Here is a 17034-nt window from a genome sequence, read left to right as displayed (position 1 = left end):
CTGCCTTTTGATTTTTTTTTTAAACCACCTTTAGGGGAAAGCTACCAAACCGCAACTTGTGTGTAATTATCTCATAGTCAACATTCAGACTTAAATACACACACAAAAGTGCAGCCTCCTTGTTCACTGATCACAGGGAACTCATCCTCTCCTGTCCTCGGGATACAGTGAGCAGTCCTCCTATTCTTCTCTCTCACCCTCCCCAACTATACAGAAAAGAGAGCTGCTGCATTCCCTCTCTTTGCATGCTCTCCCAGTCACTTATCCTAGTCTACATTCACTTGACTGCCATAGTTCCTTCTCTTTTTCCTGACAATATTCTGTGCATTCCATTTTTTTCTGCCAGGCCAGATTCCCCTGAACCACCTCTCAATCTGCCTTCTGCTTCTCCAACATTCCTCTGACCCCTACCCAGTTCCCTAAAACATTCCCTCTCACTCCTGCTGCCCAACGTCCAACTTCTATTACCTACGCATTTTCCCATCACATGGTGACCAAAGGGAACTGACTTCCCCAAGGGTAGCCTAGCTTCAACCCCATTAAAACAATGTGCGAGTTTATGCTGGAGCTAGAGGTATAACTTCTAGTTTGAGTAAACACACATGCACTAATTTTAAGGAAGGCACCATACTAAAAACAGAAGTGTAGCTGCTGCGGTGTGAGTAGCAGGAGGGGCTAGCCCCCTAAGAACATATCTTATGTTTGTCAGACGGGATCATACTGAGGGCAGTAGCCTATCCCATGAGTTGCGGTGCTGTGGCTACACTGCTATTTTTAGCATATTAGCTTCATCAGAGCTAGCACAGGTATGTCTACTCAAGCTGGAAATTACACCTTCCAGCTCCAGTGCAAACAGAGGCAGTGCTAGCCCACTGCAGGGCCCTAAGCAGGAATATTTTGGGGGCCCACCACACATAACAAAAGCGAATAGTGGGCCCCCTGGAGCTGCTTGGGGCCTTAAGAAACTGCTTAGTCTGCTAATGCCTAGTGCCGGCTCTGAGTGTAGAAATACCCAATGAGAGATAACATCCATTTTTGCTGGGGGCAGTCACGCTTTTCATTTACAAAAGTTAAAGCAACATGGTGACTATTTTGGTTGAAGGCTAAATTTCACAAGACTGAAGGCAAAAATCAGAAATTTAAAAATCATCATTGAAGGGGCTTAATCCCTATCACCTGCTGAGCTAGTGAATGCACCTAATTGGTCATGCTTTGCACCTGGTGAGGTGAGTAGCTAATTGACTCTTAGCCAGAGGGGGTGGAGCTAAGCCATAATAAGTAGACTGAAGGAGCCAGGGCCCTCTCTGGCTGAGGGTTAGGTTACACAGAGACAATAGAGGTGGTGGCAGCAGCAGCAGAAGCAGAGTTCCATTTGAACTTGTGTCTGGATTTGTTTGATACCCTGGAGCAGAGACAGGTAGCCACCAGGAAGTGCTGGGGCCAAAGATAGTGGTAACGTCCCAACTGATGCAGGGCGGGTTTTCTGAGGGTGAATGAGCCCTGCCACAACCACCAAACAAACATTGAGGATCATGATAAAGCCAAGTGATTTGGCAATACTGGCTTAGTGCAAATGCTGGCACTGCCCCTTCTTCCCAACAGGTGCAGAGGAAGGAGGCCTTAGATACAGATGGCTCTGACAGCAGCAGAACCAGTGTGCTTCATGTGCTTAGACTTGACAAGAGGGACAAAATTTGTTCCTTTTAAAATTCTGGAGTATCAAAACTTTTTGTAATTGTGTTGTAATTTATTTGTAATGCCAATATTGTTTTAAAAGAAATTCATAAGCAAAAAGCAGTATTTCCAACCCCAAGTGTGCAAAAACCAAGAATGAGAACCTGCCCAAAATCATTAAATTAGCTTAAACAACATTAGGGCTTTTTTAGACAATAGATCACTATTAAATTATCTTGTTTATAAAATCATCTTGGTGATTCAATGTGCATGTGACAACTACACATGGGAAAAATGTGGACACACAAATACTAGCCCTGGCTCTCCTTTGTGGTGCATTTTGATTTTAAGACTGGTCCAACGCCAAGGCTTCCTTCAGAAAGCACATGAGATAAAATACACTCAGTAAAATTTAGAACATCTTTAATTTCTGAAGTGTATAGCAGAAGCCACAAGGAGATACAAAACTCAGGTATTTCATGTATTTTCCACATTTTTGAATTTGTATTACTGAGTCAGGTCATAGGCTAAAGTACATACACTACTTAAAGACTCAAAATAAAAACATGCTGTATTGTTAGCAGCTGGTTCAAATACATTAAAAACCAGTGAAATATGGGAACTAGAATTCTCACAGTAAGAAGTTTTCACTTTAGCCCTAATCTTGCCATGAGCTTTGTATGGGGGTCCCCCAACCTAGATGTCACTTCAAGAGAGGGGAATCTTAAATAGCAGGATTCATCAGAGAATCTCAAAATGTTTACCAGAAATGAAGGGAGACTGTCTACTTAAGCATCACACTTCTGATTAAATCTCCTTACCTGCTGTTAGAAGTAACATTTGATATTATTAAAAGCAAGCTTTTGTTTTGTGCATTTACTACCTTGTCATGTAGTTTCTTGTTTATGGGTTTTTCTAGAGAAACGAGAGGAGAAAAACGTTCTGTAACCATGAAAGCACTGAGATTGGCCAGGTAGCTTAAGAGCACCTGTAATACTTCAAATTTTAACGTATTCAGTTTCAAGTCGTTGTTGGCCCTTCACATAATGAAGTCTTAGGACCAACCCTGTACTGGTACCACGTGGTCGGACTATCTCTAAAGTCAATGTGGTTTCACGCAGACACGGATCGGCTGGCTCAGAGCCTTGGTCAAGGCCACCCGCCAGCCGGTCAGGATTAGAATCCTGAGCTCCACGAGCCCTGGGCTGGAGCCACCTTCCCGGTGCCCCCCGCTCCCCGTCTCACGAGTCCCGGGGTTCCTCTGAGCCAGCAGGCCACTGCGGCAGAGCAGCGCCCGGCGTTCAGGGGATGAGCCAACAGCTCCATGGGGGAACCGCCAGCTTCGGACACTGCGCCGTGCCACGCACCCCTGAACCTCCTGGTCGGAGGAGGCAGTGGCCCAGAGGTGTCAGGGAAAGACCCCCCCGTAATCTCCTCCTGAGGGAAGCCACCCTACAGTCTCACACCCGCGGTGGGGACTCCCCTCGATTCCTGGATACGGGGTAAGACGCAGCCTTCCCCCTTCGTCCCTCCCTCACCTACCTGCCTGACCCGCAGCTTCAGGATCTCTCCCTCCCCCACACCAGAGCTACAGGGCCTGCCAACAACGCTCCTTGCTATTGGCTGGCGAGCGTCCCAAGCCGCCTCCCCATAGGTCGAAGCAGAGAGGGAGGAAAGGGATGCCGGGAAAAATGAGCCCTCTTTCCTCCTATCAACCGGGAGGAAGCTAAGATGGCGGCCTTGGCGACCGGCGGGGCGACGCCGAGTGACGGGGCTACTAGCTTCCAGCGGAAAGTTCCTGCCAGCAGCCGCCTGGCCGCTATCGCGGGGACCCGGCCCTCGGTGCGCCACGGGCAGCTGCTGCTCTCCAGCGGGCTCCCCTCCCTGGATTGTGTGCTAGGTTGGTTCAGAGCCGGGACCCGGCCTCGCAGCGCAGGATACTGGCTGACTGTCCCCCTCCTGCTGGCTGCCCCCTTCCTCCTATTCCTTGCCCGCTCCTCTTCCCTTCCTTACACCCGCAGCCGCCTCAGTGCCGCCTCCCGATTTGTGGGAGACTCTTTCTGCCAGTCCGACCCTCCCCAAAGCGTCGCTGACTTGGGGAAGGGGCGTGGGAGACTCCTCACTTGACGCTCATCCTCGAGGTTCCTTATTCTTGCGGGGTGTAGGGGAGATGCACGTAAAGGTCCTTGCAACCTGCTTTGTGGGGTTAGACGAGTGCATCGAGCCATGTGGGCTTCGTACCCGTTTATACTTTTTTTTTCTCGAGTGGAAGGATTTGATGTGCCTGGTTTTTCCCAGTGAGACACTTGCTATCTCAGTCTTCATTTATTTCAAATCTTTACACATTCAGACTGTCACAGAAGGGGGTGGTTTACTGGACTAAGCCTCAAATTATGAAATCGTGCCAAATACATCCCTAGTGTAGTTACCTTCTGTGGTGTTAGACCTTGAAAGTATTTTGGACATGAACTTGGAACTGTGGGTTTGAAGCCCAGGGTCTCAGCTCAGATCCTATCTAAATTACTCTATTTTCAGCCATTGATGTCTAGCCACTGGTATAGCTGCAGTTCTATAACATTGTAGAAAAGCACTGTCTAAGAACTAAGTATTATTAATGTATTTTTGTAAATTAGTTAAACTGCTATACTGTGTGGTTTGCACCAGCACAATTTACACAGATTTCAAATGGGCAAGTTCCATCATTGCAAATAGTGGCATTGCCTGTCTATGCTAGGCTAGGGGTTTGCACTGGTGCAGCTATCCTAATGACTGATTGTCAATAGCTGTTTAGGTAGATCCTCAGTATAAACAAGTTTTTAAATTCCAGTTGTCACAGGCATAACTCATCCCTTTCATCCCTGGAGGCAGATATTTGCAGGGCTAGCATTTTACAATGTTTGGGCATCTACAGGTGAGGTAATAAATGGTAGAATGGTGTCTGATCTTTGGAAATGATTCTTCTGCCTTGGTGTCCTAAATCTCTCTTCTGCATCCTCCCCCTTTCCTATGCTGTACATCATGTAGAGAGGGAGGAGAGAACACTTCTGCTATCTTACCAGGAATGGTGATCCATGTTAGGGAGAGAGAAACATCCTTCTTAAGGGAGAGACATGTAGCTACATTTTATTCCTACTGTAAATAAAGCACTTCGAGAAGAAAAGTACAGTATAAATGTAAGAGAACTAAACTGACCATCCTGATTTTTGTGCATGTTCTATTTTATAAAGTGTGGGGTTTGACCTGTCTGTGTTTGCTGTACCATGCTGTGCATTTCAATCTTCTGAGCCACCATCTTCTTGCTTACATAATGATTAGAGCTGCATTTGATAAGGTGAATTAGGGAAACTTCTTCCTACATACTCTGTGCCCCATTTAAGCTATCTCTTCCCTGTCTTTAAGCATTCAGGAACTTCCCAGCCTCTAGAAAAAATATTTATTTTGAGAGAGAAAATGAGAACTTAGTGAGATGTTAATATTAGGTGAACCACATGAAAGCCCTTCATCACCAGAAGTAGCAACTTTTGAAACAACCTTTTTTGAAGGAATCCAAACCATGGGTGACTGGCAGGTTTGCAAAATTCAGATTCATTTCACTGAACCTTCAGTAACCTCCTGGCCTCAAGGAAGTCTTTCTCCTTGCTTCCTTTATATAGCTTGCAGCTGTATATATGTGATCACTTGCTAAATTGATTACAGCATGCATGAAGACCTCTGTATGGATTTTCTCCCTGTTGCCTACTAACAATTTCACAGATAAATAATTGACAATGTAGTATATTGTATTTCATTGTTATCAGGACTTATAGTGTGTTTTTTTTGTTGTTGTTGTTTGTTTTGAAAAAACTCCTTTATTTTGCAGAAGATATTTACAATAACACCGTGCACAAACTTCCTTCGTTCACAATTGGGCTTCAAAGAAGTGTTTTTGTGTAAGCTCCCTACCCCAAGGAACAAGTGTGTGAATGTTAAAGCAAGAGGCATATGTTAAAAAGAGCATTTGTAACAGGTACAGATCTACGATAGAATAGGGACCATTAGGGTTGTGGTGAGGCTTGTCAGTGACTAGCTACATTGTCCCCCAAACTTTGCCAACATACCTGTTAAAAGTACACTAAATACAGTTGTATATCACTACTTTAAACAACTGTTCAATACTCTTTTCACTTTAGACAATGGGGAGCTGTGTCCTTTTTCTTCTACCCTAAAATGATCTTTTATTTTTAAAGCAGCTACTCCTGTCCTGCACTTCATTCATGAACTTGATTTTTGAACCAAATCTGTTCCATGCAAATCCTATCCTCTGTTGTGAGAAATGCTGACTCAAGAAGTTGTTTGTGGGGTGGCTTTTTATTTGTGGGTGGTTGTTGTTTTGTTTTGTCTTTATGCTGAAGAAATTCCATAGTATTTCACATGACATTGTTTTTTATTGTATCCCTCGCTTTGCATATCAGTCTTTCTTTTGGGTTTCTAAGACTGAGAGTTATTCATTATACTTCTTAACATGATCATTTCCATTCATATAATATGGAAGTTCCAACACAGAGGCACAGCATTATCCCCAGACATCGCAAATAGGAGTTAGTGAAATCATGCTGGTAAAAATACACTTGTAATTACAGTTACAGCCTGTATCCCAGCATTAGCACAGCTGTAAAAAGAAACTGTTAAGAAACCATTAAGCGAAGATAGAACTTGAAGAGAACTATATAGTAATTTAAATTGCCCTCTGTATACTTGTTGAACTGGTTCTACTGCAATTTTTTTACTTTAACTTTCTCTTCTCCAGAAAGAGAGGGGCAGCTAAATGCAGTAAGTTTCTGATCCAGCAATGCACCGAAGCCTGTGCCTAACTTTAAGGACACAAGTAGTCCAGTTAAAGACAGTGGGACTACTCGTTCTTGAGTTAGGCACAGGCTTGAGTTAAGGAGCTGTGGCCCATAGAAATATATTGTTACATTTTATAAACTGTCATTGTCTTGTAGAGTATATGTCATATACTGAAAGCTTTTCTGTCTCAATTGATTCAACCAAGATAGTATTTGTAAAACACTGAAGATGCAAAATATTATACAAATGCTAAGTATTAGTTTTACTGATGGTTTTTCCTAATTTTATCAACTTACTGTTCCCTTTACATCAGACAGATTCATACTTCTAGTAGACTTCCATTTCTGTCAGTATTTTTTAAATACATAATAAAGCTGTCTATGCTCTAAGCAGGAATATATCATATGATAATTCTTCTGTCTATTCCACTCTTCAATGGAAAACATTGTTCTCCAAAATCATATCAGTATTTTCTCCTTCCAAATGCATCCTATAAGAGAGACATGATTTATATTATGGCTTCAATCTTTTGTATGCAGTTCCAACAATTCTCTTTTTCTTATTCAAGCCTCAGATCTGTATGGTGGTGCAGAAAATGAACTGCTTGTTCTCTCCTGCTCTCAGCTAGAACCATGATAACCAGTACCATACATAAAGGACTGAGTTGCCAAACTGAGGAACAAACAAGTTACAAATGCATAGCAGTAATAGGGCCCTTCAAAAGGATTTTGAAGCATTTTAAAATAACCTTTCTTTCCTTTCATTCTGTCAGCTTTCTATTTTCTCTCCAATCTATTTCACACCAATTCACTTGTTTCTCCACGTATAGAGAGAGAGAGAGGTGTGTGTGAAAATTCCATGGTAACCACGTACTAGTTTCATATACCATCTAATACAATAAAGTTATTTAAAGTATTTATTACATCTGATACAGTAAAATGATCCTCTGATCCTAGGAAATGCCAAGCTGGGTTGTGTTTTATGCCCTAAATACTCAGGCAGGTACTGTAAGTCTGGCCTGTAAAAAGTGGAGGTGTGCAAAAAAAATCCTTGAGACGTAACTTATTTTTTTTAAAAAATCTGATTTTGCTGACAATTTGTCAATCCAGCACCCTCTCAGTACAAGTTACTGTTTTTAAAATGTGCTGCTTCTGCCATGAACATGAGAAGAGAGTTTAAAATCTTGATAATGGTGATGATAAAAAAATATATATATAATTACCTGTGGATTTCTGAGCTTGTCCCATTTTGTGTGTGTAACTACTGTCTCGTAAGGTCTTTGAGGCTTGAGCTGTTTGTGTATTGCACAGAGCTAAGTACACTGCTGGTGCTAAACAAATAATGTTCTTCATAATGGTGTGCATTTTTAAAAAAAAAAAAAAGACTTTCTTTAGCCCTGCACTAAATTGTTCACTCCTCTGATTTGGGAAGAAAAACTCCCATTCAATCTACTGTTCTGTTGCACAGTTAACATAAGACATTAACATTCAAACTGGCATATTGAACTTTTGGAATACTTTTTGTAGGCCCCATCTATAGCTATTTTTTACTTTTGAGCAAATAAAGTACAACAACAATCTGAAAGAATTCAGAATAATTTTGTATACTTAAAAAGGTAGAATAATTCTAACAGTCGCTGACTAGCTAGAAAGTTTGTAGGTGTAGTGTAAAATGTTTGATTAAAGTTGTTTGCCATAACTGCTAATAAGAAATTATATGATCTGACTAAGTAGTGTGGCTTAGTCTTTGATACAAATGGGGATTTAATCACAATATGAGTTCTTTATACAGTGCAGTTATACAATGGCACAGTGACTTACTGCTGAAATTGTGACATCAGCATGTCAATGTAATTTTCAAAATGTAATGGAAGAAGGATGTTATGATGGCAAATGAGGTGACAATATTGTCACTTCTGTGACTGCTACAGAAGTCCTGGGACTTGTGTAGTTGAAAGGTAAATGTATAGTAATATCCCTGCATGCAAGTACAGTGAATTTTGACTGAACAGTCGATGATGATGATGTATTTCACCATATATTTTTGCCTGTAGTTTTAACCATAACTACAGAAGATGAAAAACTGTCAGATGGGATTTGCTCTGTTGGATGTTACTATTATGTAACTATGTAAATAATTCTTCTGATTAGTTATATTTTGGAAATTGTACTGAAGGTGCTTTTATTCTTTCTCTCCCCGCCTCCCCAGTTTCTGTTAGAATATTTGATCACTAAAAATCGCTATTTTTTTTGCTTCTTGTCACTTGGAAAATCCCAATTCTGACCTCTTCCTGGCATGCAGCAGTTTGATATCCTGGGTTAATAGCTCAATTTGCTCTATTAGCACACTTAGTTAAATTTGTGTATTTCAGTAAAATTAGAAATGGACCTAACGTAATGCTGTACTGTACACTCCTGAACTTTCGGAAGGATTGGAACCTTTATTGACTTTGCAGCTGGGCTTAGGTTTAAGTTTAAATGTTTTCCAGTTCTATAGTTTCTAACTTATTTTGTATGTATACAAAATTTTCTTAATTTACAATTGCTTATTAGCATACCTTCATCGTGGTGTATATCCACCAAGTATCCTGCCGTTCAGACTTCATGTTGCAACATTAATTCCACAATCATAATCAATAGACTGGACCATAAAGGAAAGAATATTGAATTAAAACAGTTGCTAATAGACATAAGAAGAACCACACCACTTCTTTAAAACAAAAATATCCAGAACCACTTTTTTATTCTACATTTTTGTTGACAACGCCTTGCAACAGTCAAAGGCACTGGTGACAATTTTTAGACATGTTGTGTCTAGCTAATAGTGGAGTTATGAAAAAAGTATAGTAATGTGAAAATAAATTAACTGATATATTTGGAAGTTGCCTTGTCTGGTATTCTCTATTGTTGTATTGAATTTAAAATCACTTGCTGACTCTTATCAGGTTGTGGAGAACAATTCTAGCAACATCAATGAGTTAAAAATGAATTCATGTAGATTGATAATAGATGCAGGACATTTTGCCTCTCCATCACCACTAAGGATGAGATAGTTAGTGACTGAAAGTTGCCCACTGATGATTATTTGGCCTGTATAAAACAGGTTTGTGATCTTGGTCCCAGTTCCTTTTGGTTGTATTCCCAACATTGCAATTGGTACTAATGTTCATAGTCACAGCAGCAAAGCTAAAGATTCCATTTCTTACTGAAATCAGCTGGAGTTGTATCAGGCACTAAATTGGCATATAGCATGAACTATGCCTATGCCTATCCCTACAGGTGGTCCATGTAGGCCAGGGTTGATGCTCTTATCAAGAGCTTAGGAAGTAATTACCTTTGTACGTGACTCTACCTGTTCGGTGGAGAGGGGATTTCAGCCTCTATGCCTCCACTGGCATCTTCAATGAGCTCTACATTTGCTTTTAGAAGAAGATATAATTGTATTATATTGGCAAATGCGAAACACCTTAGCAGACTAGTTAACAATAATAGCATGATAGAACTGCATTGATTATATTTTTCCATCACAACTTTCTATGGTTCCTTAATAAATGCTCATAAGGAATTAGAGGAGCAAATTGAAATCCAGATTCCTTGAAATACAAATTAAAATGTTTTTCTCCCAGTATAAAACGTGGAAGTAATTTTAGATTTTTTGGGGGGTGTGTCAGATCTTCTCTCTCTTTATAGATAATTTAAACTTGTTTTGACACTAAGGCCAGAATTCTCAAACCTGGTTTCATAAAGTTAGGTTCTGAAGATGTATTAATGTGCTGAACATCTTTCAGTTGCCAGTGGAATTTCTGCTTGACCAGCCCTTTTGAAAATTGGGCTGGTCCTTGAAATACTCAAAAAGCAATTTAGGAGCTTCATTTCAGACACTTTGATCTGAAATTTCTGGCCTAAATTTATTCCTTCTAAACTTCTGGCGGAGATTTTAAATGTTGCACCTTAGTTTATTTGTACCAAACCATAAGTTTAAAAAGTCCTCATATTTGGGCTTAAGTCAGTTTGACTTTTTGGATAAAGTTTAAATAGCTGGACCAATAGTTCAAAAGATATTTTCTAGGACGAGGCCTGCTTAGATATCAGACTTATTCCTAAAGCTCTCTTATCTATTCTCTTCATCTCCACTTGGCTATCACCTATTCACCTCAATAGTAATTATTAGTATATGTCCAGGGAAAATAGGATATCCCTATACACTTCCAACTTCTTGCCTTCCCTTTGTTTCCCCCATAAGCCCCCCCTTTCCCCCCACCCAAATCACACCCCATGTGCATACTCTTAAGATGTTAATAACGTAAACCATACTTAATTTGCCCTGGAAATAGTTTGTACAATGTGCATTAAACAAGTTCTTGAACACAGATGGAAAATAGTTAGCAAGATCACTTTGACCATGGAGCTTTCTCTAGGAACAACTTTTAAAGAGAATATATTTCCAGCTGGTATTTATTCCATTTGTAGCTCACACATGATACAACATCGTTTTTTTGTTTTTTTGTTTTTAATGGATAGTGATAACTGTTGATGTACGTATTAGCTGTTCAGAAGTACCTTTTTTGGTTTGAGCAACACTTAAATACTTAATTATATGTGTGTGAGTGTGTGTAATCTGTAAGAAATCTAAAGAGAAATTGTGTAGTCAGTATAATAGCTAAATTAATTAGAATAGGAATATTTAAATAAGAAAAAATATTAGCTGATACAGAATTGTATTGAAAGTTATTTATTAACTAAAATTTCTTACTGCAAAATAGTAACCATTGGGCTCTTCCTAAACTTGGGGCGGCATATAGAGTACCGACACTGCATGCTTCCCTACCATGGGTGTAAATAGCAATATAGATGGTGAGGCGTTGCTTAGGTGAGTAAAGGCATGCCAGAATATTAGCCTACAACAAGAGAATTCAATAGGTGGACCGCAGGCCAAATCCAGACCGCCAGATACTTTTGAACGGACCCTGAAATATATATATATATTTTTTTACTCATTTATTGTTGTTGAGTTATTTTCTCTGGAGTCTGGACCTTGACTATACCTTGATCAAGAAATTGGATCTTAACAAAAAATAATTGACTACCCTACACAGCTCTCCACACACTAAAGCAGTGGCTCCTACATCTACATTGCTATTTTTAGCAATGTAGCATCCTGCTGCTGGAGCCTTTCCTTGCTCCTGGGAAAGGCTCCAGAAGCTGGGAAAGGCTTTGGCAGCAGGGAAGCAGCAGAGAGAGGCTTCTGCAGCAAGGAGCTGCTGAAGTCTTTCCTTACTGCCTCCCACACCAGAGCCTTTCTCTGTCATGAGCAGCTACATAGGGCAATACGGATACAGCCTGCCTTTCACTTCAGCTTGTAGCTACGTATACCCTATGTGCCACCACAAGTGTAGACAAAGCCTCAGTTGCCCTATTTCCTCAGAATATAATTCAGTAAAACATACAGAACTGTTTGCAGTACTAAATTTATTATAAAAATGTTTTATCACTTCATACAGGTAGGATAGCCTTGTTTGCTGCAGTGAATGTTTTAGTTGTACAGCTGGGACAAACAGAGACCCACTTTCATATTTGGCTGCTTCATAAAAATGTGTAAATTTGTAAGATTTCTTTCATAGTGAGCTGTCTATTCTCTGCCATTGTAGTAGTGGTTTCTAAAACAACTTTTTTCCTTCACTGTCCTCCTTCCACTTCAGTTCTGTTAAGGATAGTTAACACTCTTCTTTATTTTTAAGAGAATTACTTATTTTAGGAGAGTGGCCACTTATACTAGCCTTGCAAAATTCTACTTGTCCCATGTAAAGAATTTTTTTTTATAAATGTGCAAAATAGTAGGTTTTTTTTTTCATTAAAAGGAAGTTGTGGAGGCTTATGTTTGGGCTGGTAAATATTATGCTCACTTTATAAAACTGACTGATGGAATGACCTCATTGATATTATAAATTCTGAGGTGGGGATCAAGAAAATCAACTCTAATGTAGTCACAATTCAAAATGTGTAGTAATGAATTCAACTGTTCTTTCAAGTGTACTAAGATGTAAGATAGGTTTCTCAAACTGAATATTAATTTCAGCTAACATCAGTTTTTTGCTATGTTCATTTGATCATCAGTGATTGGTACATAATGACTTTTTATTTAAACAAAATGGGAATAGAAAAATATTGATGCTCTTAGCTAAAAAAGAGGATGGAGTGTATCCTTATTTTTTAACAACCAGTTATGTTTATCCAGGCAGGCCTCTAGATATTAGAGGAGAAGTGTCAAACAAGGAAATGCTTTTTGAGTACAAGCTTAATCTCTCAGATTTTATGTACTTAAAGGTCTAATTCGACTCTCATTGTGTGAAATCTGGCTCCACTGAAGTCAATAAAAGTTTTTATCATTTACTTCAGTGTAGCCAGAATTTTCCCTGTTGACATCAATGCGAGTTGGATGAGCCCTTGTTGAGGTACTCTGCATAGTTAATTGGTGGCCGTAGAGTTAGTATTATTAATCACTGTTAAATATGGACCCAATCCTACACATTTTTATTCACATGAGTAGTCCCACTAAAGTAAGTGTTTGATTAAGGCTCTACAACATTATTGCAGTACTTAAGCTCAGTTGTGTAGATCTCTGCAGGATCTTTTCATATAAAGAGAATAGTACAATATATTTTGAAAGTAATTGTAATGTGTAATATATAATTATATGTAATATGTAATTATTTCATAATAGTGAATTGTAGGAAGTTTGCAAAGGTAATTAAAATGTTGTTCACATTTACATTTTTAAACTTGCTATATCATCTTTCTTTGACTTACAAACTAAGCAAGCTTAATTGTTCTCTAAGGTAACATTAAAATGTAGTCTCATCTTATTCTTGGTTTTTGTTTTGTTTCCAGGTGGAGGTTTAGCTGTTGGAACCCTTCTTCTTATTGGTTAGTACAGAATGAGTGAATATACTGTGCTATACTTTTGTTGCACTTAGTTAATATTTTATATAGCTATGATTACAATCTCTTTTTTTTTTTTTTTTTAATTTCACTCAGACTTTAATTCTCAGCACCCTCCATGTTTGACTGTCTTCATGGTCGGTCATTCCTCATCTCCGTAGCAGTTAGTGGCAAACCAGATTTTTGCTCTGAACCTGGGCTTTGGACTGCCGGTTGGGAAGAACTCTCCAGAATTCTCGCCTCCAAGCAGCATGCATGGCATAGTCCAGGTTTCCCTTTGTAGCAAAGCTTTAAAATCTTATAAAAGCCCATTAAACTAAATTTCTCTGCCTTTATTGGTTTTGAGATTTTTCTCCACAAAACTGCTAAACTTAAAACTTTGGCTTTCTGAGGAGAGTTTGAAGGATAGCAACTTTCTTCCCCTCCTCCCTCAGAAATGGCCAACAGAGATAGCAGACCACAGGAACTCTGCATCCAGCTGTGATGTGGGCAGGGTATATGCCAAGACAGCTAAGCAGGCCACACTGAAACCTGGCTCCTAGCCATGTGTGGGCAAGGTCTACACTGAGAGAGTTGAGCAGGCCACATGGAAGCTCCCTTCACTGAGACCAGTTCGGAATCAGTGTCCTAGAACTGGAATTAAGTTTTCCACAGCCCTACTACCTCTCCCTTGAGAATGGGACCCCCTATTCCCACAGCTGGCAGAGCAAGTAGGGAAGTTGGAGCCTTATGAATCTTGGGTGGAGGCAAGGTGAGGGGGAGCCAGGAGTGAAGAAATACCTGCTTACAGCCAGCATGTAGGCAAGATCCATGCTGAGATGATTAAAAAGGGTGCAAAGCATGTCAGCTTCTGTGACCTTTCTGATACCAAATGAGTCATTTGTTTCCAATAGCTGTGGCTCATTCCTAATTCTATGCAGTTGTCCCCTGCTCAGCCTGGACCTAGCAGCAAGGAGCATGAGGTGAAATGATTTAGTGTGGATTGTAGACCTGTCTTTTCTCTGCCTTCCATCCTGCAGGAGTCCCACAAAATGTCATAAAATGGTTACTTTTTTTTTTTTAGAGAAACCTGAAGGATGCATGCCTGAAGACTGTCCTTTCAATCTCAATAGTAACCTGCTCTCTGCCTTCTCACAGGGGATTGGCCCAGAGACTGGTGAAGGATAGATACTGCAAATTCAGTTCCTAAAGGGACAGCACAAAAACTTGAAATATGTAATGAGAGAGTCTCACTTCTAGATCCTTTAAAGAGGAGAAAACTAAACTCTGAGATCCTTCCAACTATTTTGTTAAACGCTGTAGGGAGCATAAACCCTGAGTAACTTTGTCTCTAGGTGAAGGAATAAGTCCCTCCCTCCTTTCAATGAGAGAATATTCAAACTCCCTTATGTCATTGGTGTTTTCTTTGAAGCTGTTGCACCAGGTTCCAATGTAGAGATTACACATTAAGAAGAGGGCATTGCTGCCTTTCATGAGAGTTGGGAGAGCAAGGAAAACTATGTAATCTCAAAAGCTTCTCTTGTTTTTGGGTTTCCAAGTCTGGGCAGATTTCCCCCAGGTCCACCCCAATGAAGAGTGTTTCGTCTGGGAGTGAACCACCTCAGAAAATGGGTGTTAAAAATAATCAGGGGAAGGATATTCGGAAGAACTATAGAATTCAATCATTGCCTCTTGGCCAAGTTTATCTTTTCCCCGAAGTAAATGAAAATGAACCAACACTATCAGCAAGACCCTTTCTAGAATCAGAAGGTGAAGGGTGAATGGTTCATCTCCTACACGTTGGAACAATATAGAACCAGTTCTGAGGAGAGACAGATATTTTTGGAAAGGGCAGAAGATCTTTTTGTGGTACAAAGAGAAACAGTGGTATATAGTCCATTTTAGATCTCAAGTCCATAAAGGGTTTAATATTCCAGGTGGATATATAAAATCCATCATTACAGCATTATCTTCCCAGAACTTCACAGTATGAAAATAAACCTGGAGTCCTACTGAAAATATGATCGGGGAGAGTTACCCAGAAATACTTTAGCTTCTGCTACAACAAGAAGTATTTTCAATGAGGTTTCATGAGCCCTTTTGGAACTTATGCTACATTTGTGAATATCAGTATAGAAGTTATCTTTGCTTCCTTCCAGTGAAAGGAAGAGATGATGTCTGGATGACCTTCTCATCATGTTACAAAAGGCTCAGCAGCCATTGTTAAGTCTTCAGAAACATGGCTTTGAGTGAACAAGTAGAACGGCCAATTATAGGCCTCACAAAACTCTAGCATCTAAATTATCACTCAAGACAACCTTAGAGCTCTCCCAGCACCCTTTTTAAAAAAAAAAAAAAAAAACACACACACACACCTCGATGAGCGGCATAGCTACCAGCACTAGAGCATTGTATACACTGGTGCTTTACAGCACTGCCACTTGCTGTGCTCAGGAGGGTGTTTTTTCACACCCCGAGAGAGAAAGTTGCAGCGCTGTTAATTGCCAGTGTAGACAAGCCCTAAGAAGTGGGCTAAAAGATCTCCTTTGTGCCTTCACCCCTCAGTCACTGAGAGTAAAGATGGTAAAGAATATTGTGAAGGAACAGGCCACCGTGATTATAATCTTATTAAACCTTAGATCCTTCCTCAGTCAGGTCTGAGAAGCGTAATTGGAACCTTCTTTAAAACTTCCAGCTCATGCACGCACGCACGCACTCTAAAAAGGGCCTATCCTGAACGGATATGCCATGCTGCTAATTCGTCATCTGGGAAGCTGAGAGGAAGGAACTACAGTTTTTCATTCTAAGGAGGTGATCAGTAGCCACCTAGCATCTTAGAAGAAATATACAAATGATGTCTGTCATAAACTGGAGATCTAGATGCTAATGTTACAAAGAACATACATAAGGGCAAAGTCAGCTGAAGCAAAGGACAAGTTGGCCTGATCATTGGACTCAAGCCCAATGCTCTTTGGAAAGACAAGTCAGTGACTGCAAGCATATTGTACTTTAAGAAAACCAGGAAAATTTCTTATTGCAGTCAGATAACAGGTTCCTGAGGACGACTAATCTTTCCAGTCCACTGTCAAGATGCAGTTTCTCCTAGCCCACAGATCAAAATCATAATAACTTCTATTAGAACTAGCTTTTCAGCTTCACAGTTGGTAGGTCTCTTACTTTCAGTGAGAAGAGGATCTTGCCTACCTGGCACCTCCTTGTCCAAGGAAGCTACAGAGTTTGGTATGCTTGGAGTGAAACCCCAGTTACACATTCGGACTTCTGTGAACTAATTAGGCCTCCATTCCCAAAAATACCAGTCTTCCTCACATAATAGAAAGTGTTATTGTTGCTCTTCTGGTTGAAACAAATACCCTAAGTACATAAGTTAAATGTGAATGGAGTCTATAGAGGAATAAAGGTGTGCGTATATAGCAGAGGCATTCAAAGCCTCAGGTATGACTCTTCTTATTACTACGCACTTTTTGAAAAGAGCAATAATAGAGAGATCACACACATCTTATCAGGATCTTTGTAAGGTTACTTACAGGGTCTTCCATCTAGACTTTCTTAATACTATAAAGTTACACTCTTACCCCATCTGATATAGGGTTTGGTA

At 40.1% G+C, this 17034-nt stretch overlaps 2 protein-coding genes across 13 annotated transcripts in view; one reads left to right on the top strand and one right to left on the bottom strand.

Moving 5' to 3' along the window:
• IMMP1L (inner mitochondrial membrane peptidase subunit 1) overlaps nt 1-3312 on the bottom strand; it is a 71511-nt gene extending 68199 nt beyond the window's left edge. For 5 of the 9 annotated variants that reach the window (XM_077818474.1, XM_077818471.1, XM_077818478.1 and 2 more), the window contains exons 1-2: nt 3217-3245; nt 2558-2589 (exon numbers count right to left, since the gene is read on the bottom strand). The gene's annotated coding sequence lies outside the window, so the exon portion shown is untranslated. Of the gene's footprint in view, nt 1-2495; nt 2590-3216 lie in introns of those variants that run through there. The other 4 variants (XM_077818475.1, XM_077818473.1, XM_077818476.1 and 1 more) reach the window with 3 other exon arrangements.
• Nucleotides 3313-3373: 61 nt separating this feature from the next.
• ELP4 (elongator acetyltransferase complex subunit 4) overlaps nt 3374-17034 on the top strand; it is a 262283-nt gene continuing 248622 nt past the window's right edge. For 2 of the 4 annotated variants that reach the window (XM_077818470.1, XM_077818468.1), the window contains exons 1-3: nt 3445-3574; nt 5534-5680; nt 13389-13424. In XM_077818470.1, coding sequence (XP_077674596.1) covers nt 5656-5680; nt 13389-13424 — 61 coding nt within the window. In that variant the 5' untranslated portion in view covers nt 3445-3574; nt 5534-5655. Of the gene's footprint in view, nt 3575-5533; nt 5681-13388; nt 13425-17034 lie in introns of all 4 variants that reach the window. The other 2 variants (XM_077818467.1, XM_077818466.1) reach the window with 1 other exon arrangement.

This window comes from Eretmochelys imbricata, chromosome 6 (assembly GCF_965152235.1).
Source record: "Eretmochelys imbricata isolate rEreImb1 chromosome 6, rEreImb1.hap1, whole genome shotgun sequence".
Lineage (NCBI taxonomy): Eukaryota > Metazoa > Chordata > Testudines > Cheloniidae > Eretmochelys > Eretmochelys imbricata.
Note: the sequence above shows the minus strand (reverse complement) of the source record. Positions and strands in the feature narration are given on the sequence as shown.